This window comes from Mya arenaria, chromosome 13 (genome assembly GCF_026914265.1).
Source record: "Mya arenaria isolate MELC-2E11 chromosome 13, ASM2691426v1".
Lineage (NCBI taxonomy): Eukaryota > Metazoa > Mollusca > Bivalvia > Myida > Myidae > Mya > Mya arenaria.
The window spans coordinates 42090643-42117361 of NC_069134.1; the positions used below are offsets into that span (position 1 = coordinate 42090643).

Here is a 26719-nt window from a genome sequence, read left to right on the forward strand (position 1 = left end):
AGCCGATAACGATCAGTGATATTCGTGATGTAAAAATGGCTGTCAACAACAAGTGAAAATTTTATGCAATCATTTCCCTGGCGTCTTGTCGTAGATTGAAGTAAAGTAACAACACAGTTTTCTCCAGGTATTTTTGCACATTTTGGAATTTGTTAGATAGTATTACAAGGCATGACTTTAAAGGAAACTTCAATTAAGCGATATAATTTCGTAGACTTTCCAAACCTCGAGACTTGCGACACTCACACTAAGGCCAAAACGATGTTGAAGGGTCAAATTGTCCCTTGAATTTATTGATTTATGGAGGTTTCGTCGACTCCCTAGTTTGGGCACACTTATGTGATATAGTAAATTGCCATGTTGTTTCATCACACATATTTATATAAGCAGTTTCGTCAACATAATTCTATAAAACTGTTTCATACATTTAATGGGTAATGCTAAACCCATTGGTCGAAATTAGCACAAGCCCGCAAATTCTAAATTTTATATAGCAGGGCTTGTTAAAAAATTTTTTATGCTAAGCAATAGTATAAGAATTCGGGCTTCATCCAAAAGTCTAATTTCGATGACTGTAAACCAATAAGCTTGAGCAATTAATGATCCAATTAACTGCACATGACAGCGTGCGTTTTGGCGTTAATACAACAATGATAATGAGACATTGGCGTGTGTTTGTACATTTCTCTCAGTTGCCTATGGAAGTGATGGATGTCAAAAGTGAGATTGCTAAAAATTAATGTTTGATCATGTCTTATAACCAATCTTTGCCTCCGTAACCAACTGCAAACATTGCTGTAAATCAGTTGCTATAAGCATCTGAGATGCAATACAGGTGTATCTGCTCAGCATTACCAACAGAAGGTTTAAAATGAGCTGAATCAGGCCGTGAGATAAGACATTTTGGTCTGCCTCTGCGTTAAATCCGAGAAGTAGACCTTCAGATCATTTTTTGCGAGCATCTTGTCACCCACATACAATGAAGAAGTATGCTACACTCTATTGATGGCTCTTGGACACCTTTGATTAATTGATTGCATATGATTGAAAAGTATACACAATTGCTCAACCTTTCATACCACTGCAATTATCAATCAGTTAAAGCTATACTAAGAACACTCACAGAGGATGCATCTGTAACAGGTCGTTTATTTTAAGGATACGTGTATCCTGTAGTCACTGTACTTGTACAGTATGTTGTATTTATAGACAGTAAAGAAGCATTTAAACAGTAATGGTACTTCAGAATCCGGTGGTCCATACTAGAGACAAGTTGTCATATGATACGGTAAAATATCTTATAGTAGCAATCACCAGTTAGAGAGTAACCAGCTCACTGAGAAAGAGTTTGAACGAGTCTGAAGGAGCGTTTTCTAAGGCGACGTCAGTCAGATGGCCATCATTGACAGTGGATACTAAAACAGTCACATGATATTTACTAATTGTGCACAATAAAACTGTAAAAACACAATGCTGTTCCATGTACCCCAATGGACCTATTGTTACACATCGTCGTCTAATTTTCTAAAACTCCGTTTGCTTATAATGCTCCCATTAAGAGTCTAAGAGAAACCCACGGTCTCCGTCTCCGTGGCCTAGTGGATAAGCGTCCGCCTACGGAGGCTTATGGCTGAAATTCAGCCATGCTTGTTTTGGAAAAGGAAAATGTAAAGTTCTGTCTTAAAACCTTTATTGGGTTAGACCAACACTTTTCTTAAATGATGAGTTTTAAAAACTGTTAAAAACAATCTTTACCTCATAGTTTTCATTAGTTTCAACTAGTAGGTATCATAATCTGACAAACCTTTTTCATCGAGTTATCATGTAAGTTACCGAAGGGCCATAACCCTGACTATGTATAGCCTGCCAAATGTCATAACGCCACAACTTAAGCATCGCCATATCAATAATCCCAATAAGCAACATGTGCCAGTTTATTTTAAAATCCCCCCGTTTATGATAAAGTTACAGCCTAGACACAGATACTCTATATGCAACATCCCATGGACTCTGAGGTAGGGTCGTGCGTCTTGCACCCATTAACCTGATAATGTGAACTCAATCAAACTTCACAGATTTGAAGAGCACCTTTTGCAGGCGTTTTTTAATGTGCATTGGCTATCTCTTGTGGTGCCCTTGTTATATGAAAGTTTCTGTACTTGATTTGTGACCAGATTGGATTAGTTTGGGCCATCGGATATACATGTACATGCAGTGTTAGTTATAATAATTACTGGAAGATATTATTAGTTATCACCAAAAAATGTGTTTTTTATTTTAAATTGTGTTTGCAAACTGTAATGAAGTAAAAAAAAGACTTGCAACCATGAATTAAAAAACCTTAAAAAAAATACCATTCAAAAATATATGTAGTTTTGCTCACAATTAATGGAAGAGCTTCTCTAGATGCCGGAAATTAATTTACCTGCTTGTGAAAATATGTCTTATATAAAAAGGCCTTCACATGCATTGAAGTTAAGGTAACTCTGAGTTTATCTTGGTGGATTTTTGTCTTTCGTGACTTCTTGGATACTGGTTTACGGTATTACATCCCTAATGGGCACCATTTCAAACTACATTTGTATGATTAGCTTGATAATTTCTTAATGTGTATCATTTCCTGGATTCAAAAACAAAATTTAAAAGAAATTTACTGTCAAATAACAATTTTATTTAAATTTGAATTACCCTACCCCCATTTCAGAATTGTCGATAAAAACGACATCAGCCGAGAGACAAGAACAATCCTTTATTTCATTTATTTTTCAACATTTTGGTAATAATTTGGTATCAGAGTAACAAGAAATATATTTGCTTTCAGAAATAATACATTATTGATCACATCATCAACAAATATAATCATACTGTACTGAAATAGCCATATGGTATTTCAATTTTAACATACTGTTATGACCGCGTAAAATTGGAACATCGATGTTTAAAAGCAAAAATAACAAGTTCTAAAAATACTCATGACCTGTTCTTTATTAACCCTTACCATGCTGCAATGTTATAAGTTATCTTTAATCTTTGGGAACATTATGCCAAAAAATCAACATGTTTTACTGTCTCATTTAAAAAAAAATAAAGCTTGTAATATCCGACCACCTATTTCAGTCGTGCCTGCAAGTTATAGAATCTTCACAAAAGCTAATATTTATGTGTAAAAATGTATTTAATTACTTTTTATTGAAAATACAATATTAACTATTGTAAAAAATGTTAGTTTTTTGGTCACTGTTTGGTACTCACAGATTGTCAGTTTTGACATTTTTTTTAGTTTTGTCTTTGGATTTTGGTATCAATGCCTTCAATTCAGTCATATAAAAAAACTCACAATAGAACAGATATCAATGGATAGGAAAACTGTGAGAATTTAATTTTTAAACGTCAAATTTATGAAATGCTGTGATCTGATCTTTTGTCAGCAGTCTTGTATCACTGGTATCACAGACATATACTCGAAAATAGGTGCTGCTCTTATTTTTGGTAGCATTTTGATTCTGCCTTCATGAACAGCAGCATGTGCACTCTCCTGCCTTTGTAAAATTGAATGCTTACGGTAATAATCAAATAATCCTTCAATGGTTTTGATAAAAACCTTTAATATCAATTTGTATTAGTAGCAATCTTTACCTATATAGCAGTTTAGACCTTTAATTAATTCAATTAAACATGTATCTCTTACATAATTCATGATGTTCAAGTTTTTCACAGCCAGACACAAGTTGTGCCCCTTTCTCCCTTAGCACACTGCCCTTCATCTGCAGCACCCTAAAACCCTTTAATATAAAGATATACAGAATAATTAGGACAATTACGCAGTTTATAATCCAAGCCGTCAAAATTAGCACAGGCCTGCAAACCTTGCACTAGTAAAATGCTTTCTGGGGTGCTCAAATTTCAGATTTTATATAGCTGGTTTGTTTTGGTTAAAAATTTCTGATGCCATTATCACTAATGTCCAGTGTGAGAATTCCGAAATGTTCATCCAAAAGTCTAATTTCCATTCCCTTAATGTATTTAATTCAGCATATGTTTTGCTAGGAATACTCCAGGAAAGGTCATAGAAAATGTTTTGTCATGATTTTCTGGAAGTGGCATGACACCTGACAAGTAAATAACCGGTACCGGTATTATTTTTGATTGGAATCTGTAATGGAGCATTTTTGCTTTTCTTTATTTATCTGCATCATACATATGGATTCTTTTTCTCAGAGAACTCATGGAAACATAGTGAAATTTTGGATATTTGGACTTTTGTGATTTTTTTGACAAATGCAATACATTACAAGTTAACTTTTAATCCCATAATAACTGGGTATTTAAGTCAAGAACTAGTGGAAGCAGATGACGAAGCAGTATTAATGTTTTAATTTTCTGTAAAAATAATTGAAGGTCATTAAACATGTTAACAGTTTGGAATATTCCATTAAATTCCTAGAAGTTATAAACTGAATTGGCTATAAATTAAAAACTTGCATGGAATAATTGTTATGGTGTTGTTCTCAGGTAACAGAGAGATCACCCAGGGATATTTCATGTTTTTTCGAGAGAAAAGGACTTTTTAAAATTTGTGGAAAATGGCATTAATTTTTTCCATGCCAAATAACTTTCATGAAAAAATGAATGAAAATTTAGAAAAAATGAGTTTGTGTTATGGTAGTATTGCTAAAATATACCTGTCACCATGTACATTCCCACATTTTAGTATGGTGACTGCAAAAAATACAGGATGATTGCTTTGGGAATGGCACCAATTTTTGGCCCTTATGAATACATATTTTAAGTACTTGGGGTAATTTATGAACCGCCAACCAATCTTTTCTGCTATTGTTTAAGGCTTTATAAATATGCTTGCAATACCAAACATTAACAAACAGTTATTTGACAGGCACGACTTGTCATGATGTGAAGTTCTATGTTATCATTAACTAGCATTCCTGACACACTTAATTCTCATTCAATATTGCTCGAAATATTTCAGACATTGTTTTTATTTCTTTGTTTTAGAGCTTCCAGAAAATATTATGAATGCTTGACTTAGCCAATCGTGCAGACTCTGTGCCGGAGTGTGACGCGATGTACGATACTCCGGTCAGTTTACACGAATGTTGTATCGACTTCATTTGCGACAACTTGAGCGCACTGTGCGATGAGGAGCTAACGCCTCTTGGTCATCCAAGGCTTGTGTTCAAGGACCAAGATATATACTTCCAACACCATCTGTCCGAGAGTTTACTCGAAGCGTTATGCGAGAAGGGAAAGCTTACCGATGAGTCCCTTACGTTGTTCGATCCAAAATTGATGAATTTACGTCAGGTTTGCATACAAGATGCACAGTTATCTACTAAAGGCCTACGGACATTAAAGCAACACAAGATTTTGGACTTAGAAATCACTGGGCTAAAAAGTGTTACGATTAATGATGTGATTGGATGTTTAGGGGAATGGAGCCTAACGAATCTTCGTTCTCTCAATGTTAGCAATAGTACTTTCCTGAACAGCACAAAGTTTTGTGTAGTGGTTTCCCTTTCGAAACTACGAAATTTAGTAAGTTTGAACGTAAGTCGGACAGAATTTAATAAACACGGACTTGAGATTATTGCCGAGGACTTGCCAAAATTAGAAAATCTGGACATCTCGGTCACTCCAATAGATGATATTTCAGCATTACGGAAATGCAAAGAAAGGTTAAAATTCTTATCGATGTATTCCCTGCGTGCAGCGCAAACATCTGACATGGTACCAGTGCTTTCAGAATTGACAAAGTTAGTACATCTGGATGTATCTGACGATTCATTTCAAACTGTGCATTCTATCCTTTCTACAACACCGCCCCAGAAGTTTAAGGTCGCCAATTTGCTGTCGAAAACGTCCTGCCTACCTCGTCTTTCTTCTCTCGATATATCGGGAAAAGACGGAGTCACTGAAGAATTGCTTGGGTAAGTAGGAAACAGTTCTCCTGTTGTTGTTGTTTTTTCTCATATAAATATAAGTTCTTGTATGAATAATAATTATTATAACATGAATGTTTGTAAACATTCTATAGGATTGAAAATGTTAGAAATTTTTTACAAAATTATTGAAAGAAAATTAAATTTAGAAATAATAAATATTTGATATATAAATTATGTGAATATTAGAAATAACTTCAGAAATATCTTAATATCAACCATTATCATCAGTTTTCTGTTCTAACATGTATCTGATGCAATGAATTGGTACATTTATATATTTGTTTTTAGTAATTTATCATAATTACCAATAGGAACATTGATCACTTAGGTAATTGGGTCAAGTCATATAAATTGTAACATAAATGCTTTAAGGAAAAGATAATAAGTTTTCGGTGCATAATAATATATAATTAGCTTACATTAAATGTTTAATTGTTTACTTTTAGATTATTTAAACATAGGAAAAAGTACATGAACAATTTGCATTTGAGAAATATTTTATCTGTATTCTAATTATCATGTTATTTGATGTATCTTCATATAATTTATATGTGAGGATTCTGTTGTTATCTGTTAAATTTTCCAAACTAAACAGTTATAGTTTTAGTCTTAAAAAAAAAATTCTGTGTAAAATGTCATACTAGATGTATGTTTGAAATGCTCTTAACATTTAATTTATAATGTAAAGGCCTTTTAACTGATACATGTACCACCAGTTTTTGTAGTTTAATCCACCTCAGTCAAAACATAGCAATCATGTTTCAAACTATCCAGAAATGAAGAGTCTTGGTGGCGATTTTAGTGCTAAATCTGGCTAAGTCCTAAAAAAAAAAAAAAATTGGTTCGGGTTACCCGACCCTACCTACGGAATAGGCGCCGACCCTACCGTTTTTATAGTCAGTTTGAAAAAGAAAAAAAAAAAATGAAAAAAATATTTTTATTTTTATTTTTTTTAAATTGCTTTTCAATATGTAGTTTAAAACCTTAAATGCTTATACAGAAGATAACTTTAACACCATTCTCCAATTATGAAAAGGACATTCTCATATAAAGCCTAATAAAAAATAAATAAAAAAAAGCCTACCTACCCTACCTATTTTTATGCCCCCACAAAGTGGCGGCATATAGGGTTGCCCTTGTCCGTACGTACGTACGTACGTACGTACGTCCCGAAGATTGTTTCCGATCTAATTCTTGAAAACCGTTTGTCCAATCCTCACCAAACTTTAAACACATGTTTGTGACCATAATATCTTGATCAAGTTCGATAGTCATGGAAATCGCTATAGTCATTTAGGAGTTACGGCCCTTTTTTGCCAAAAATTCCCGAAGATTGTTTCCGATCTAATTCTTGAAAACCGTTTGTCCAATCCTCACCAAACTTTAAACACATGTTTGTGACCATAATATCTTGATCAAGTTCGATAGTCATGGAAATCGCTTTAGTCATTTAGGAGTTACGGCCCTTTTTTGCCAAAAATACTTCAAAAATATATGTTTCCAATCTAATTCTTGAAAAGTATGTGTCCAATCCTCACCAAACTTTACATACATGATTGTGACCATAATATCTTGATCAAGTTCGATAGCCATGGAAATCGCTTTTGTCATTTAGGAGTTACGGCCCTTTATTTGCAAAAAAAGACTTGAAAAATACGTCCCGAAGATTGTTTCCGATCTAATTCTTGAAAACTGTTTGTCCAATCCTCACCAAACTTTTAACACATGTTTGTGACCATAATATCTTGATCAAGTTCAATAGCCATGGAAATCGCTTTAATCATTTAGGAGTTAGGGCCCTCAGATTATCCTGAATAATCATTATGGCTTATTTTCTGTGACAAAAAATCGAAGTGGGGGCATCCGTGTCCTATGGACACATTTCTAGTTTGAAAAGGATGTAACCCTAACCAAACAATTTTTTTTTAGGCCTAAGAACAGTTTCCACAAAAAGGCCTATTTGTCTAAGAAAACATTTTTGCCTGAAATTGATTTTATCTTGCAATTATTTCAGTGAGTTTATGAGCCAACACAGGCTCCGATTCCTAGGACTTTCTCTGACTCCGGCCTGCAAGTTTGACCGCTTCAAAGATACCAGCTGTCCAGAATATGAACCTGAACTTGTGGTATGTGAAAGTTTTATACCATACTTAAAGCTGCACTCTCACAGATATACCATTTTTACAACTTTTTTTATTTTTTGTCTTGGAAAGGGCATTTTTTTGCATAAATTTCTGCAAGCCAATGATTGAAGATTGCTGACAAAAAATCAGATCGTAGATTTTCATATTTCCATTCGAAAATTTTTGTTTTATGTCTTAAACCGTTACTAACAGTTTAAGGAAAATGCATAAAACATCATTTTTTGAACTTAAATATAAAAATCTGGGATCAATTTTTTGTCAGCAGTCTTATTTAACTGGTTTCCATGGATTATCGCAAAAATTAGCTCGTTCCAAGACAAAAAATAAAAATGTTGTCAAAATGTTCAATCTGTGAGAGTGCAGCTTTAAAATTAGAGAATTTAATTTATAAAATTACAGAAACAATATCCAAATCAATTTTTTAGCTGTCTGATTTCTGAAAAAAATGATGAGCTATTGTCGTCACTTGATTGTCGTCATGGTTGTCTTCGTCATCGGAGGCTTTGGTTAAGTTTGTGTTTAGGTCACTTATATGGAAAATATCAAATATACATATGGTATCACTATAATCAGTGTCATGTTGTCATGTTTACCATTAGGCCAAAATAAATGGTTTGGTTAGGGTTACATCTTTTCTAAAAACAGATAGGATAGGTAGTGTTTTTTTGTGTTTTGATTTTTTATTTGGCTTTATGTTATTTATACATTTGATATGGGGAATGGCATCAAATTTATACTTTGTACATGTATAAAGCTTTTTTAAACTACATATTAAAACACACACTTAAAAAATAATAAATAAATAAAACGTTTTTATTTTACTGACAACAATAAAAACAGTAGGGTTGAAGCCCATCTCGTAGGTAGGGTTAATATATGTGACATAAATAATGAAGAATGGAAATACCATCAAGCATAATTTCCCTAATTAGGGTGTCAAATCTTCATGATTGTACTACATGTAAGTTCACAATTTAAGTAATGAAGTTTAGTACTTTACGTGCCCCATGTGACTCCACAAATTTCTGGAAATTGATGTTGTCCATTGTTAGACATGAGGTACAATAAAAACTACTGATGGAAAGCCGAAGTAAAAAAATTAGGCAAAAACCCTATTCAGGCCTAAAACAACCTTTGTTTTCACTTAAACATCTCAAAAAAAAAGAATAGCCGTTTGTAGGTAGGCATCATTTTTTATATATATATATATATTTTTTATTTGAGAACAAGGATTCTGTACCAAACCGACCTAAATCAGTTATATTACTATTTTAGAAAAATTAAGATATAAAATGGTCTAATTTTAACATGTTCAATCAAGAAATGCACAATTATTATTTTTTTTTGGGGGGGGGGGGGAGGGATAAAAGTGGCTTTAAACTAGGTTATAAGTTCACGATCGCAATACTACCCTCTTAATGCTAAGTGCCAGGATTATCTTTTTTTATGTCTTTTGTATTAAAATAGCCAATAATTAGCATTCATCAAGTGCTTATTCGTTCAAATAGTAAAATTGATGTCATATTTTGACACTCAGCCTTTTGCAGTCAATTACATTTGCCACTTTTGAGCTTAAACAAGTGAAGTGCTATGTAATCTTTAACTAACATTCCTGACAGACTAAGTTTTAATTAAAGAGTTGTATCATAAAGATTTTTATATATATTTTTATTTTAATATTATACTATCCTAAACATTACAAACATTTATTTCTAAAAATCCCGCGTGTACGCAGTTCAGGTGACGGGAGACATTTATTTCTAAGAATCCGGCATGAACACATTTCAGGTGAATGGAGACATATATTTCTAAGAATCCCGCGTGTTCTCATTTCAAGTGACGGGAGACATTTATTTCTTACAATCCCGCGTGTACACATTTCAGGTGACGGGAGAAGCAACAGAGAAGCAGGTGGTGGAATCGTTACGTCGCTACACGAACCGCGCCCTTTACATGCAGAAGTCGCTCTATACGCTGTTTAGCCTCACTCAGGAAATGTTCGTGCCAAGGGAGGATATAATTAAGGTAAGATTTGCCTTTCTAACAGCGATTTTATTTGGCAAATGATCTGCTATATTGATGAATCAATGCAAAGTGTTAAAGAGAATTTTAATAACCCACAATCTCATTTTTCCCCAGATTTTTTAACCAGACATGATACAGCAACTTCTTGTTCAGATGGCTGCAACGGCATGTCTTTATAAAGATGGCAGTGATGACCTACCTCTAAAACTTGTCCAAGGTCGAACTAAGAATATCTGAATTTGAATAACCCTCCCACTCTCATTTTCTCCCAGATTGTGTTACCAGCCATGAAACAGCATCCTCGACAACTCGGTGTTCAGATGGCTGCCACAGCATGTCTTTATAACTTGTCGAAGGCAGAACTCGGTCAGAAAATCCACCCACGTTGTCTAAAGCAGATCATTACCCTAACGCTGAGGGCCATGGAGAATTTCCCTAACCACCAACAGGTATTTGTTGTGTTGCATGTGAAACATTGGCTTACGCATAAGGGTTTCTTTGTCCTTCTGCTGCGTCTTTGTCAGTGTCACAGTTTCATTTACGATTAATAACATTTGAATGACATGGTGTAGTTTTCAAACTTGGTACACACATTGATAATAATCAGTTTATGACCCATTTTTGGGGATCAGTAGGTTAAAGGTCAAGGTCATGTTGACCTTTGCTTTAAATTGGTGCTTTAGACACATATGACACATGTATCTGATTTGCTGAATATTAGTTTTAAAATATAAGCTTTATATTATCATACATGCCATATCCCCCGGCGGGGGAAAAATCCCCCGGAATTTCGATCCATCCCCCGGTCTCCCGGCGGGAGATAAAAATCCCCCGGAATTTAAAATTGTTTTTTTTTTTTTTTTTTTTTTTTTTTTTTTAGAAATTTTACATCAGGCAATAATGACAAAGTGAAACCACAGTATTTGAGTGAAATTGAATGTAAAGAAACAACTCCACAAGGGTGAAATGCCAAAAGGAAACTTTTACAAAAAGTGATCAATTAATTTGTAGTAATTAACAAAGGCAAAGAAATATTGCTATTTTGGAAGGAAGAAATTAATAATATTTATTCTATTGAATAAGAGAATAATTTTCTTATTGTCTGAAAGTCATCAAAGCTGATAGAATTAAGCACAATTTTTTAAAAGACTTTGGAGGAAGGTTAATTTAATTTAATTGTCTCGAAAACATATTTTTTCAATGACATATTTTGTTCTGCAAGTGCATTACAGTATGACATGACAGTGTATCATAAAAATATGATAAAAACATACTGACATAAAATAATTCTGTTTAATGAAAAAGTTAAGAGGTTTTCAAAGCAAACTATGTGAATACATTTTTTCGTACTTGCGTCTAAAAATACCTTAAAATTTCGCCAACTTAGACCTGCTTAAAAAATCCCCCTGAATACAACCAAAATCCCCCTGAATTTTCAGCCTTTTAAACAAATCCCCCTGAATGGCCTCCAGAAAATATGGCATGTATGTATTTTGATTTCTTGGAATAGATTTCTATACAGTTTGAGAGGATTGAATAGGTTTATAATGTTTTCCTTGTCTGTTTGGTGTTGGTTTTTTTGAAAGAAAAAAGGAATGCACATTAATAGGGCTTCTTAAAGTTTGGAACCTCAATCGGTCCAGACCCAGCCACATTGACAATTTTTGGACCAATTTTTAAGCCATTTTCTGTATCTGCAATCGGTCTGGCAAAGTCAAAATCTGTCCAGACCAGCAACTTGTTGGTTTTTAGAAGCCCTGCACATTAATCATGATCAATAGATGACCCCTAACAATTTTAGGGTGTATAGGTTAAAGGTCAAGGTCATAGGTATCTTTACTTAAAAATTTGTGCTACTGATAGATGTTACATCCAATTTGCAGAATTTTAGTTAAAGAATATCAATTTTTACATTTTGATTTGATTGAAAAGATTACTAGACTCTTAGATGTTATTTAGTAGCTTTATAGTTTTTACCATGTCTCAATGTCTGTTTTTACAAAGAAAAAGGTCAAGGTATTGTAGTAGCCTTGGTTTCATCATCATATTCACTGGCAGCTAGCAAAAACTTTCTCTGAGGGAAAGGGTTAACCATGAGTAAATCCTTGGCCAGAACTCAAAAACTAAAAAATATACATGAATTATTGTACTGTAAGACATGTTGTAATAGCCATATATTCATATGCGTCAAATGGACCATAACTCTAGCTTAAATAATTGATGAAATTTGCTTTATTTTCAACTGCAGAATAAGAAAAACACTGATATTTTGCCTTATATCTATATATGGCTGAAGTTATGTTGTTGTTAATTCATCATCAGGATTTTGAGAGTGAGAAGATATGGGGCTTATTCGTCAAATGTTTTCACTTTTACATGGCAAAAATACGAAAATAAAATAAAAATGGATGACTTTACGATATTTCTTACCCTCATGTTTTTGCCCTGCCAAACATATTTTTTTCTGAAAAGGTGGAACATGAAATGGCGGGAATTACAGAAGCAAGGCATAGAATAAGCTTACAAGCTTTCTTCTCAATTCTTTCAAAATTATTTTGTTGTGTGCATACATATATCAATTGTTTACCTTTCATGTATTATTACCTAAGAAAACCATTTATCATTGATTATGCTATAACTTTGCGTATTCTTAAATACTCATTTGAAATAAACCAAAGGCTGGAATCAGCCACCATACTGTTACAAGTGCATGTGGGCAGATTTTTCATACAGAAGCCTTTTATACCTCTGAATTTTGGCACTGTTTCCCAGATTTTTTACCACTCCTAGATAACATATTTGTAGTGTAGTGGCAAAAAGTTTTGAATGAAGGTGATTAGATGTGGGAACTGCTTAACAAAGGTTCTTTGACTTCATGAGTTATCTTCTTTACTAGCTTCAGAAGAATGCCCTGCTAACTCTGTGTAGTGACCGGATGCTTCAAGACGTCCAGTTTGACCGATTCCGATGCGCGCGACTCGTCATGGAGTGCCTCTGTCTGTTTGACGATCCAAGCATGAATAGAATGTCCGTCGCCATCTGTTCAATACTCGCTGCAAAGGTTTGCTTTAGTTTTACATGTACAAATAGATCATAAGTTCCCATACAAATATAAAAAAAATACTTAAGAGTTCACAATAACAGAATAATTTTGTTCCATGTGTCTACTAAGATATCTTCTCAAATGGGTGCCAAGACTACCTAAATGATAAAACAATTAGTTAAATTTTGAAAATTTTGCTCTTTTTTTTGTGTCAACTTCAAAGAAAATCGGGAATTGTTGAAACATCATAACATCAGCAGTAAAATTCCCTTCATGAATACACAAAAAATTCTGATACAAGAAAATGTTACTAAATACCAATGTTTATAGCTTTTTATGCCCAAAGAGGATAGCCTATTATAATCGCATTGTACGTACGTCAGTCCTGCCATCTGGGTTTTTTTTTATGTCGAGACTGTTGCCTTGTCATGCATGATTTTGAAATGACCTGGCACAAACCTGGAATGTGAAGGCTACATTAAGAATTTTATCAATATAGAATGCCCGGCCTGTAACTTTGTCATGCACATGGAGACTTTGAAATAAAGTGGCACAGATGTTTGGCATATAAAGATGATGTGTTGCTTGCAAGACCCTCATCCCTACCTTGAAGATCAAGTTTACTAGTGTTTCTTCTAGGCCTTTAGACCATGGCATCGCACATAGCTGCCTCTTGACTGCCAGTAATATGCCATGCTGCCCATTGATAAGCAACCAATGAGAATTTAAAAATAAGTAAAGAATATGTCACAACCTGGTGCTAAGACTCATAACAAAAGCTATACAATTTATTACAGATATCCACCCAGAAAACTTCACAACTTGGTGCTAAGACTCGTTACATGAAGAAAATGCTGCAACTGGTTCGACAGAAAATTGAGAACAACAGTGTGGACATCACGCTGAAATTTACGCTAAGTGCACTGTGGAACTTAACAGGTAATGGGAAACCATTTAATTGCACAATTTTCAAGAACATCTCATATCTGAATTAAATTTACATTTTAAGCTCATCTGGATTTCTGAAAAAAAAAGTTAAGCTTTTGTCTTCTTGGCTTGGTGTCTTGTCTTTGCATCGTCAAAAACTTTAACCTTGGCCATTATTCAAAAACGATTTCAAGTTCTTCAAATGAAACTTGGCACACATGTTGCCAGAGACAATAAGCTCATGTACAATTAAATTACTCTGGCTTTAATTGTTATTGAGTTATGCCCCTTGTTGACTGAGAAAACAACAACAAGAACAACAAGCATTGGCGTTCAAAAGCTGGCACTCTTGTTATACTCTACTTTTTTGGAATAGATAGTCATCCTATTGTCATAGCCTTTGTGTCATCTAAGTTATGTCATATTGTTGGTCTTTGCCTCAATTATTGAAATAATGAACATGAAAATTGGTACACAGTCACATGTTTACCTACTTGTGTGATAAGTCGCATAACTCTGACTTATATTTTTGTTGCATTATTTCCCTTTATTTAAGGAAGCAAAAAAGTGAGTATATATCATATTCTTGGTGTCAACTTAGCATTGAAATTGGTGCAAAACCCCTTTCCAATAAATCAGTTCAAAATCCATTTATCATAAATATATTCAAATGAAACTTACACATGTTAACAAGTTGAATAAACATTGGCATTCTTTTGTAGTCAAGTGCTCTGACTTACATATAGTTGTTAGACCTTACAACTCAACTCAACTCAAAACACATTTATTAAACATTTAGGTTGCAAAATAACACAACAACATTACCACAGTACACATACTGAGAGTTGACATGTCAAAGATGGGATGAAAATGCAATATCCAATATTTTGCAATCATTAATTATCTCATAGCAACAAGGCTTACAAAGTCATTATTTCATGACATGCAACCACAAACATTATTATTTTTTTGAGGATTGTACATGCATTCTGCATTCTATGTTAAGTTAATACAACAGAGAATTTTCTCTTGTGGAATCCGTATAATTACAATTCCTGATATTTGTTCCATCTTTAAGACCAGAACAGACATTGATTGCAGACGTGAAGAGGTTTAATCACGAGGTCAAATATTATATTGTATGACTTGCGGGATATTATTCTGTTGAAGCATTCTTAAATCTTCAGGGGAAAATGGGTGGAAAATTAAATGAGTTCTCAGAGTATCAAATTGATCCAATTCTTGGACAACCAATTAAGGTGGTGTGTCACATTTAATCCGATATGGTGTTGTCATTCAGTAATTGTAGCACTTGTTTATAATGGAGATTTAAACATCCATTTACTGACAATAAATGCAAAAATATACTAGAATTGCATTTAATGCCTGTCTGATTTGCATAGAATAAATGATGATGTTTTTTAAATAGCCTTGGTGTTGACATGTTGCCTTTTTTCATACCACTGGTTCGTGTTCAGTATGATAAAGCGTATGTGGAGCAAGTCACGTACTCTTGGTTAAAACATAACTATCGACTAAGAAAAGCATCCATATGCATGTAAGCCTTTGTATGCAAAAGCATCCATGTGTGTAAAAATCAGTATGCGTGTAGCATCTATATGCGTGTAAGCAAACGTATGCATGTTTGCATCTGTAAGCGTGTATGCATCCTTATGTGCATAAGAATCCATTTGTGTCTAAGTATATGTATGCTCATAAGCATCTGTATGCTCATAAGCATCTGTATGCTTGTAAGTATCTGTATGTGAGTAAGCATCTGTATGTGTGTAAGCATCTGTATGCATGTTAGCATCTGTATGTGTGTAAGCATCTGTGTGCATGTAAGCATCTGTATGTGTGTAAGAATCCATATGTGCGTAAAAATCTGTATGTGTGAAAGAATCCGTTTGTGTGTAAACTTGCATCTGTATGCTTGTAAACATCTGTATGTGTGTAAGCATCTGTATGCGTGTAAGCATCTGTATGCATTTAAGCATCTGTATGCATGTCAGCATCCATATGGTATGTTAAAATGTGTCTTAAGTATCTATATGTGTCTAAGAATCCATATGTGTGTAAGAATCCGTTCATGTGTAAGCATCTGTATGCTCGTAAGCATTTGTATGGGTGTAAGCATCTGCATGTGTGTAAGGGTCTGCATGCGTATAAGCATCTGCATGTGTGTAAGCATCTGCAAGTGTATAAGCATCTGCATGGATGTAAGCATCTGCATGTGAGTAAGCATCTGTATGCCAGTAAGTATCTGTATGCGTGTAAGAATCTGTATGCCAGTATGTATCTGTATGCAAATAAGCATCTGTTTTTGTACAAGTATTCCTATGTGCAGAAGCATGGGTATGTGTGTTAGCAACTGCATGTATCCCATGCAGTGGCATGGGTTTAACTCAGTCCTAGGCACCACTTTTTACTCCTCCATATCTTTAGCCTCATAGATACACTTAAGTAAGGGAGATTTGGAGCTGTTGACGACCTTACAGGTTGTTGCAAGTATGGACTTGGACACAAGATTGTAAAGATAGTGTACTAATATGTTGAAATGTTTCAGACGAGTCACCCGCCACATTTAAGGTGTTTCTGAACAAAGGAGGTCTGGAACTGTTCATGATGACCTTACGGTGGTTGCAAGTATAGACATAGACACAAGATTTTAATCATAGTGTACTTAATAAGAGTAAATGTTTCAGACGAGTCACCCGCCACATGTAAGGTGTTTCTGAACGAAGGAGGTCTGGAGCTGTTTATGATGACCTTACAGGTTGTTTCCAGTATGGACATGGACACAAGAGTGCAGGTGGAAACAAAAATACTGGGACTGCTGGTAGGTTTTACATATTAAAGTATGGATTTAAATGAATTGAAAACCTGTGTCTATTATTTTTTTCAAACATAAAAAAATGGTATCACGGAAACACACTTACCAATAGTATGCCTGCTGATAGAGGCAGTGTTTTTTTTTTACTGTTTATAATCGATGGTGAAAATAGCAAAAAAATGACAAAACTTGTGAATTTACCATAGTGAATTTCATAGAAAGAAAAAAAGCCCCCTTTTAGATCATGGGTTTGAAGAACTTTAAGAGATTAAGACTGCTTTTAGACAAATCAGATTCTGTAATAGCTGACAAATTAAGAGTTTTTGAGATTTGTGAATTTTGAGTCAAATTTTTGTAAAAAAAGAGTAAACTTTTTGGGATTGTGAATTGGGCCTATGTTCAGTAAAGAAAAAACACTGACCCCATTAGAGTCTTTAGACAAACTCAGCTTTAGATTCCTGGCATGTGATTTTAGGCCGCAGTTTCTGATCAGAGAATACAGAGCAAAATTTGATGAAAATGGGTAGTAAGGAATTTTGTTGAAAATATGCTTATAACATTTCAGAACAACATAGCAGAGGTATCCATCTTCAGAAACTATCTGATGAGAGAAGACTTCTTGATGATTGCAAAGTAAGTTGAACAATAAGAATCCATCTACAGAAACTATCTGATGAGGGAAGACTGCTTAATAGGTGAATACATGTGACCACCCCGAGGATTTGTTTCTGATATCACATATCAGAGTTATCAATTCATCATTGACAGTTGTGTTGTTGTAAGTTTTTTCCGACTTTGCATTCAAGGGATTGTAAATTCGAGCCCCATCAAGGGCATGTTGTCTTGTAGTTTTAAAATGGATACTATGACTGGTTTCTTCCCAGAAAACAGACTCAGAAAAAAGAAAACATTGGGATTTATATCAGCTCATAGCTGTCTTCCAAATCAAGCCAAAAAAATAGTAATAATTAATTGGAAACATTTATTTTCAGACGCCTGTTGAAAGCTGAGCAGATAGATGTGAGCTACTTTGCAGCGGGAATCGTTGCCCACCTAGCCAGTGACGGGGAACAGTCTTGGCTGATAGCTGGCACTGACAGGGCAGATATACTCACTGAACTGGTAAAAAAATTTGTTATTTTTTCAAATTGTCTGAGTTTGTTTTGTGAGGATGTCGATTTTATTTTGGGGTTTGTTCTTAGTTTGTTCTTTTAGTGTAAAAATAAATAACAGACACACACTAGCGTTTGTGCCATGGGGTTTGCTTCATGACACCTTTGTTCTTAAGTAGAAGTTTTATCATTTTGCAATTTGGTGTTGTCAGTTTTGCAGTAAGGCCTAAAAAAAAAAAATGTCTGTTTCGGGTAACCTACCTATAAAAATGTGCCGACCCTAGCTATTTTTTTCCGTTTCTGAGCAAAAAAAATATTCGTTAGCGAATAGAGAGTTAAGAAGGGCGGATAAATGCATATTTTAATCAGAATTATTGTTGATATGATAAAACAAAGTCAGGCAATGACAGTAATGTAGGAAAGACTGCCATGTGCAAGAAATCACTCTGAACTTACGACAGATTTAAAAAAAAAAAAAAAATCCCTACCTACCCTACCTAGAAATTTTGGGAAGGTTACCCTAAACAATTTTATTTTTTTGGGCCTAATGCATACACTTCTAACGTGGCCATAATGTGTATGCATGAAACATTGTACACTTTTAACTGGTGACAATATTCATGTGTATAGCAAGGCCCATAACTATTATTGTAGAGGTATGCTCCTTGATTGACTGAGTTGTGGTGTATACATAAGTATGCGTTCAGTTAATATATTTTTTTATGTTATTTGTATGGTAGTGAGAGCTGGTACCAGTTTTACTGCAACATCTATTAAGTGTTTTCATTTCAACTTTTCAGTACAATGTTGTCTTGAAATGGGAGCAGCCTAACGGAGAAATGGTGGCCTACAGGTATAAGACATCTTGATAAGTCAGATCTTCGAGCTTTTAAAGCAATGAATACAAAGTTAAATGCACATTGTGACATAAGAGATCTGTCATATTTTCCTTTAGAATTTAAAAAAACAAAACAACACTAAGCTTCTGCAATGAAACTGTTCCCAGGTGCTAAACGCAATGGTGAAATGCCCTTTAATCGTTAATTAATGCTTGGAATCTTAATAGGGGACTGAAATTTCCAGTTTGTATTTTTCACTTTCGCGAAAAATGCATAATAAAAAATATTTAAAAATCAGAGATTATTTATAGCCCCCGGCTATATTGAGTAAAGTAATCCAACACTCATATAAAAGCTAGTTCTCTTATAACCATATTAGTAATCAAAATGTTAATTGTAGACCTTGTGACCACATGTAATTTTGGTATCATGTGCTTTATGATTACTAATATCTTGAAGAAAGACCAAAACTATATTATACATAACAACTATCAAAGTATATATTTATACCCCCACAAACGAAGTTTGAGGGGGTATATAGGAGTGAGCTTGTCGGTCGGTCGGTCTGTCGGTTTTCATGTTTTCCGGACGATAACTCATGAAAGGCTAGACAGATTTGAAATTTTTTTGGTACACAGGTGTAACATCAGAAGATACAGGTCAAGTTCGATATTGGGGCTGGTGGGGCCAAGGTCACTGTTACTAAAAATAGAAAGACGGTTTCCGGACGATAACTCATGAAAGGCTAGACAGATTTGGAAAAATTTTGGTACACAGGTGTAACATCAGAAGATACAGGTCAAGTTCGATATTGGGGCTGGTGGGGCCAAGGTCAAGGTCACTGTTACTAAAAATAGAAAAACGGTTTCCGGACGATAACTCATGAAAGGCTTGACAGATTTGAACAATTGTTGGTACACAGGTGTAACATCAGAAGATACAGGTCAAGTTCGATATTGGGGCTGGTGGGGCCAAGGTCAAGGTCACTGTTACTCAAAATAGAAAAACGGTTTCCGGACGATAACTCATGAAAGGCTAGACAGATTTGAAAAATTTTTGGTACACAGGTGTAATATCAGAAGATACAGGTCAAGTTCGATATTGGGGCTGGTGGGGCCATAGTCAAGGTCACTGTTACTAAAAATAGAAAAACGGTTTCCGGACGATAACTCATGAAAGGCTAGACAGATTTGGAAAAATTTTGGTACACAGGTGTAACATCAGAAGATATAGGTCAAGTTCGATATTGGGGCTGGTGGGGCCAAGGTCAAGGTCATTGTTACTAAAACTAGAAAACGGTTTCCAGACGATAACTCATGAAAGGTTAGACAGATTTGAACAATTTTTGGTACACAGGTGTAACATCAGAAGATACAGGTCAAGTTCGATATTGGGGCTGGTGGGGCCAAGGTCAAGGTCACTGTTACTAAAAATAGAAAAACGGTTTCCGGACGATAACTCATGAAAGGCTAGTTTTTCTTGTTTTGCTTAAACTGAAAACGGAAGTAAAATGACTTATTTTGCAATTGTTTAAGGCCAAAAAAATGTTGGTAATATTATTTTTTCTCAATTTTATACATATTATTTCTCTACACATTATACATTTTTTAAATAATACCAAAATAAAATGGGGTCACAAGGCATCCAAAAGTAAAACAATGTGTATCGGATACCTTAAAACAATGTGTATATGTTTCAGGTCTTTCAACCCATTCATCCCACTGTTAAAGTCCTCGGAGATGCCTGCTGTACAGCTGTGGGCAGTGTGGGCCATTCTTCATGTCTGCACCAAGAATGGTACGGGTTAGAATAAAATCAAAGAAACCCACTGAAATGCATGATACTTAACATGTGCACAATACTGTAACATCACTACCCCGGTGGTCATACCCATTCAGTTGACCGATAACGGGGTTATATTTTGTTAATAAATAATTAAATAAATGGTTGTATAATCTGATGGATTAATTTTCACCATAAACAACCTCTGATAAGTGACTGAACAAAGGGAGGCTCCTGTTCACTTCATGGTTATTTAATATGACTGTTTAATCAGCCTGTTAGCTCAGTTGACTATATGCATTGTGTGTATACCATGTGAATAGGTGGTTCTTTGTTTGAAGTCTTAATTTGAGGCAAAATATTTCATTCCGCCATAGCATTTATTACGTAATTTATCACGTGGTATACACACACTGTTATAAGCGTCTTGGTCTGGACTAATTGCATATTTTCTTGTTTTTTACAAACTTTTGTTGTGCAACAAGTTATATAAGTAAAACTTTAAAGCTGTTTCCATAGTCATATTCATGTGTAACATGAATGTCAAAAATCCCAATAAGTTTGATATTATTTTAAAACATGAATGTGTTAAAAGAACTTCAATATTTTTTATTCATCGTCAATGTCATATTTCAGCCCATAAATATTGTGCAATGCTACAAGAAGAGAAGGTATGTCAGATATTGGAGCTGGTGATTTGTGAGCCGAGTCTCGACACGAACGTTCGTAACTTTGGCTCCCAGGTTGTCACCCTCGTTCAGACAAGCGGGAAGAAAGCCTCCCCCACCATCTGTTGAGAAGGCGTTTTTTTCATCTCTGGCTTCATCATGCAAATAGTATTATGATTGTTGGCCATCAGCATCATTATTATTGCTGTCATGATTGTTGCCATTGTTGTTGTTGTTATCATGGTGCTCCTCGTCGTCATTATTTTAAGTGAAGATATAAACAGTGTTATGCTATGTAATGAAATGATGTGATCATGTTTTTTAATAAATAAATTCTAATGACAACTAAAGATGATAGGTTAGTTCAGATGAATAAGTTTTCAGTGGCAAGAGTTCAAGTTGAAATACCAGTATGATGAGTATCATAGACCATTTCAGAAAAGCCACTGGTTTGTTACTGTAGATAAAACCTGGTCTTCTGTTATTCATTCTTTGACAAATATCTTTCATGATATCTGGGAAATGCGACTGTGATACTAATGTAGTTTTTGCGACACTGAGTATTACTTTTGGCGTTAATGGCGACATCAGCTTAACCTTTGGAAGACAACAACTGGAGTATTTAATCATCCAATTATGATGAAACTTAGTTTGAATATGGGATAAATTGTGTCATTAACTCTGTTTATGCCACCTGTACATTAAGAAATAGTAGGTTAATATCCAGTGCAGACAATAACATAAGTATTGTTTATCCAATCATGATACAACTTGGTGACAGTGATCATCTTCGCAATGTCCAATGTCCAGATCAACATCAAGCTATGCCCTTTTACATTAAAATTTGGTTGGTTTATTCTACATTTGTATATTCACACAATAACCCAATTATACTAAAACTTGGTTAGAGTGTTTGTTATCACAATGTTGGTCGAAGGTCCAGATAAAGTTTGATTTTCAGATGAATTGCCATAGGAACACCAAAGTTATGCCTATTCAACAGTGTTAAACAAGTTTGGGTACAACAGTCGGACAGTTTTTTTATGATTTCAGTTTATGTTTCAATTGATATAGTTGGTTTGACAATTATGGGAGAAATTATAGTTGTTGACAGTCTTTAATAAGGACTTGTTTATGGTTGAAAGAAAAGAAGAAATGGGTAACAGACAATGTTTCAAAAGTTGTATTTTTTGTCATGGAATTCACAATAATTATTTACATGAACTTAAGTCATTATGTTCACTATGCTATTAATATAATTATTTCTTGTTGAAAAGTTGTTACAATTTTGTGTGTTTTATTTTGCCAATTAAAAGTGATTGTTAAGATTTAATTACGCTAAAAAAATAAATTAATTGTTACAAATTTTGGTTATGCCGGTCATTAAGATATATAGCTCTATTGTTGATTGCAATAACATTACGTTGATATGATAAGCACAGAGTATTGACTTTGTGGGTAATAATCATGGATATTTTATTATGCGTTGATTTTAAATTCACTGTAATACTCGTATTATGAAATATTGTATCACAGGTGTAAAAAATCATTTAAATAATCATCTGAATGAATGGTTGGTAATAAGATTAAGAGCAAGATTTATTTTCTATTTTCTGCTCTGATATCTGTTTTTTTGAAGATTTGTTATGCATTGTCATAGCCTTGGTGTGGTTGGCATACAAAACCTTTAACCTTGGTCATTACTGAACATATTTAAACGAAAGTAGGTACACATGTAGTCAAAGACAATATGCACATGTACAGCAAGGCCTATAACTCTTGCATAAATAACTTTTGAGTTATGCCCCTTTTGAGACTGAAAAACAGACAAGCATTGATGTTCATCAGGCAGCACTCTTGTTTATGGCTCTTGCTATTAGGTGAAGTGAAAAAACTCTTTGATATGACTTATATTAGTGAAAAAGATTTTTCTGGAAAAAAAAAATTCAAACAATTCTTTGTCTTCATTCATAGTGATGTTACAATGTTCAAGGCCAAACACTGAAATACCGTAAGAATTTTGGCTTGATGTGCAAAATTGTGGTACTCCTGGTTTTATATGATTTACACCTTGCATTATGAATGTGTAAACATGTCAATATATTTTTTGCATTGAAAGACTGTGTGCTTGTACGATTATCATCAACAGTTTACATTGTGTAATGAAATGAGCAGTGGCTTGAATTCATCATTGTAAATTCTATGTATGTTTTGATTGTGTATATGGTTATTATGCTGTGCTAGTTATCATTGTGATTTAGGGTCATTTCCGCACAGTTACCATTCCTGCCTGGTCCAAATCGACCCCTTGACAAACTCGGTCTCGTACACTTCCGCCTTCCTTTTATTAGCATCTATGTTCTCAAAATAATCAGAATAAATAACAATTGATTAACTTTTCTGTAATGTCTGTAATGTTCACTGACGAAGACATTGTTTTGTTTATAGTTGCTTTTAAAGATGGACATTGACTCCTTAATAAGCAGTATCACTATTAATACAATTGTCTTAATTTTCCAAAAAGGATGAATAAATATTGAAAACAATGGTTCTTATGAAGGGTTCTGTGTTTAACATGAAGGAAAGGTGCTATGAGACGATGGTTGATCTCGATAAATCTTTTTAGCACTCACCAATCATTTAATATTTGAGCGGTTTCAGCTATTTAATACACAGTTACAATCTTGTTATCAGTAATTAATATTTTCTACAAATACATTATTAAGTAAGCAGTAAAAGGTTTTTCACTCAAAATTTATGTTTGTTATAATGATTATAAATACGAGTATCACTTTAATTATATTCAGGCATTTGCATATTTAAGAGCATATTGTTGTAAACAATGTTATACCATAAACATAACGATGAACACTATTTATACGAAAAAAACAATAGTAGGCTGAATTGGTTTAGGCCGAAATGATAACTGGTTCAAATTGACCCATATTATTATCCATATTATTATTTGTTACCACATCTTCATTTAGTTGTCTTGCGATGTGATCCTTTTGTATATTTCTCTATTTTCATATTATTTTTATTGCTTTCAAACATTTAATCCTCATTTTATGATATTTACTATTATATCTTATTAAAACATTTGAGTTTACATTAAGTATTTTCTTAAGAGATTCTAATCTAAGGAACTATGAGAGGAACGCTAACTATTCTACCTCTATAATACCAAAATACTTTTTTAGTCTGCTGATGGTTTGGGAGACTGATTGTAGAGCTTCAGATAATATTGATATATCACTTATTAATGACAACCTCCTGTCTAAGTTTTCATGGGTAGATTGGAAAAGAATTAGTTTCAAAAAATATTGGGACAATCTTCTAAACGATAATTGATCATAAGTTTTTGGAAACTTTCATTTTAAGTTGGGATGCGATATATTTATTAATAAGTAGGTTCGATGAAAACGTTACACAAGGTTTATTAAAACATGGAAATTAAAACTTGTAAATCTGACACTTGATAAGCATTTTCCTTCACAAAGAAGTGGCCACTTCAGCCACCAATTGTTCATTCCTTTGTTATATAACTTTATAACTTAGTTGACTGGTCTGCGCATTCGCTTCTCACCTATGAGACCAGGGTTCTGTTACTGGCCTGGGCTCAAGTGAGTTCTGTCTGTGGTCACCAACCCAGACATGTGGGTTTCCCCCACATTACAATATCACACTCTTACGTAACATCCTGCCAGCAGTGATTAATATATTAATGTTGTTCCACAATCATTGCAAAAAAACTAAGTAAATTAAACTAATAACTTTTGAGTAAAAATGCGTATCTTTGAGGATATGGATAATGGAGTAAATTGGCCTATCTATGAAGGAAAGGTTTTCATTGAATTTCTAAAACCTACAATATTTTGCTATACCCTCTTTGATAAGATGTCTCCGATATTATCTAGTGTCATGATGTTACATATGTAATTCTTAAATATAATTAGTAGCCATTTCTTTACATTTCGTTTTCTATGCTAGGATTGTTTATCATTGTTTAGATGTTTGTTAGTCAATTGTTATCATAATGTCAATACACATGTGCATAATATCATGTTTTAAAATCTGTCATTAAAGAATGTTGTTTTTCAGATAACGCTTTTCTTTTCTTTTTTAACTTTGTATATTCATTGACCAGAAATTGTAGTTATTAATTTTTGCATTTCTTAATCTTTAAATCAGCATGAGCTTTGCACAGCCATCTGCTGAATTAAATGTTTAGCATAACAAAAATAAATAATACCTTCCTTAATGTTGATGAGAATGCCACTATTATAGCCAGGGTACTGGCTCGAGTGACTGAATAACCCAACTGATAAAATAAATTCATAGTCTTAATGGAAATTTATAGGTTGTTCTCTTCAGTGATTTTAAATTATTAAATCAGAATCTGGCAAGCGATCTCATTGGTTGACACATGAGCGTAAACACTAAGGTCACAATGAGCTGTATGATGATTTCTCTGACATATAATTTCAAGGTCTAGGAAACATATAGCAATCAAAGATCACTTCAATGTCTCCTCCCTACTTCATAAATAGATAAAAGAATTTTAATACAACTTGGAACAATGTGCAGAGCGCATTCTCCACCTGTCGAGCTTCAATTAAGATAAAAGAGAAGTGAAAAGTGTACTAAGACTTTGCAATTGTGTCCTTGTTTTGGAACTATTAACATATATCACAGACAATCCAAGGTTTGACCTGGAAGTCAGTTTCAATGTTTGAGCTTTAGTTAGGGACCTATGCTTTGTGGTCGTGTAGAAGCTTAAATAATTGTACTCGGGCCTTGCCCATTAGGTGAGTGCTCTGATAAGATTGCAAGTCATTTTAGGTTTTTGGAGCACAGTGCACAGACAGAATGCAACCCTAGTTCTATTAATGTGCACTAGTGTATAGCTGTCACTGTCACACGGTACCTCATTTAACATCCCTCCAGAAAACTGGTCAAGGTTACAATAGAGACTATAGTGCTTGACATCAAAGCGCAACCTTTAAACATTAGATGTTCATGACACCAACATTTCAAATTTTGTTAAGATTATTTCAAAATCAGTAACATTCTGAAATTGGTTAAGCCAGTTTCTTGGGGAAAACCCAGTTTAACAAAGAAAATTAAAAACATTTTTACTAGATATCTGCATTTGGATCTGTCTCCTGTCGAGAGCTACCGGATTTTTTTAAGTGATATCAATTTTTAAATATACTGGTACATGTAAATTGACATGGAACTGTCTTGATCATGCTAAAAATAATGTTTTCAGGTCATTTTTAATTCTATTACAATGTTAATATCATTATAACAGGTTTTCCCAGATATTGGCTCATTTATAACTGATTTGCAACACAAGGGGATGTGCCAAAGGAATATCACAAGC

General features: G+C 34.1%; 1 protein-coding gene across 1 annotated transcript; it reads left to right on the plus strand.

Moving 5' to 3' along the window:
• Positions 1 to 24: 24 nt before the first annotated feature.
• On the plus strand, positions 25 to 26718 carry LOC128214380 (protein zyg-11 homolog B-like). The gene is made up of 13 exons (XM_052920807.1): positions 25 to 127; positions 5014 to 5945; positions 7975 to 8086; positions 9989 to 10129; positions 10402 to 10578; positions 13026 to 13190; positions 13970 to 14111; positions 16805 to 16938; positions 17498 to 17565; positions 17925 to 18054; positions 18845 to 18897; positions 20583 to 20680; positions 21302 to 26718. The coding sequence occupies exons 2-13, from the start codon at positions 5035 to 5037 to the stop codon at positions 21460 to 21462; spliced, it is 2292 nt and encodes a 763-aa protein (XP_052776767.1). The 5' UTR covers positions 25 to 127; positions 5014 to 5034; the 3' UTR covers positions 21463 to 26718.
• The last annotated feature ends 1 nt before the right edge of the window (position 26719 follows it).

Coding starts and splice junctions, on each gene's coding strand:
- LOC128214380 (XM_052920807.1), top strand. CDS start 5,035: ATGCTTGACTTAGCCAATCGTGCAGACTCTGTGCCGGAGTGTGACGCG. Junction 8,087..9,988: donor AATATGAACCTGAACTTGTG/GTATGTGAAAGT, acceptor TACACATTTCAG/GTGACGGGAGAAGCAACAGA. Junction 13,191..13,969: donor GTTCAATACTCGCTGCAAAG/GTTTGCTTTAGT, acceptor AATTTATTACAG/ATATCCACCCAGAAAACTTC.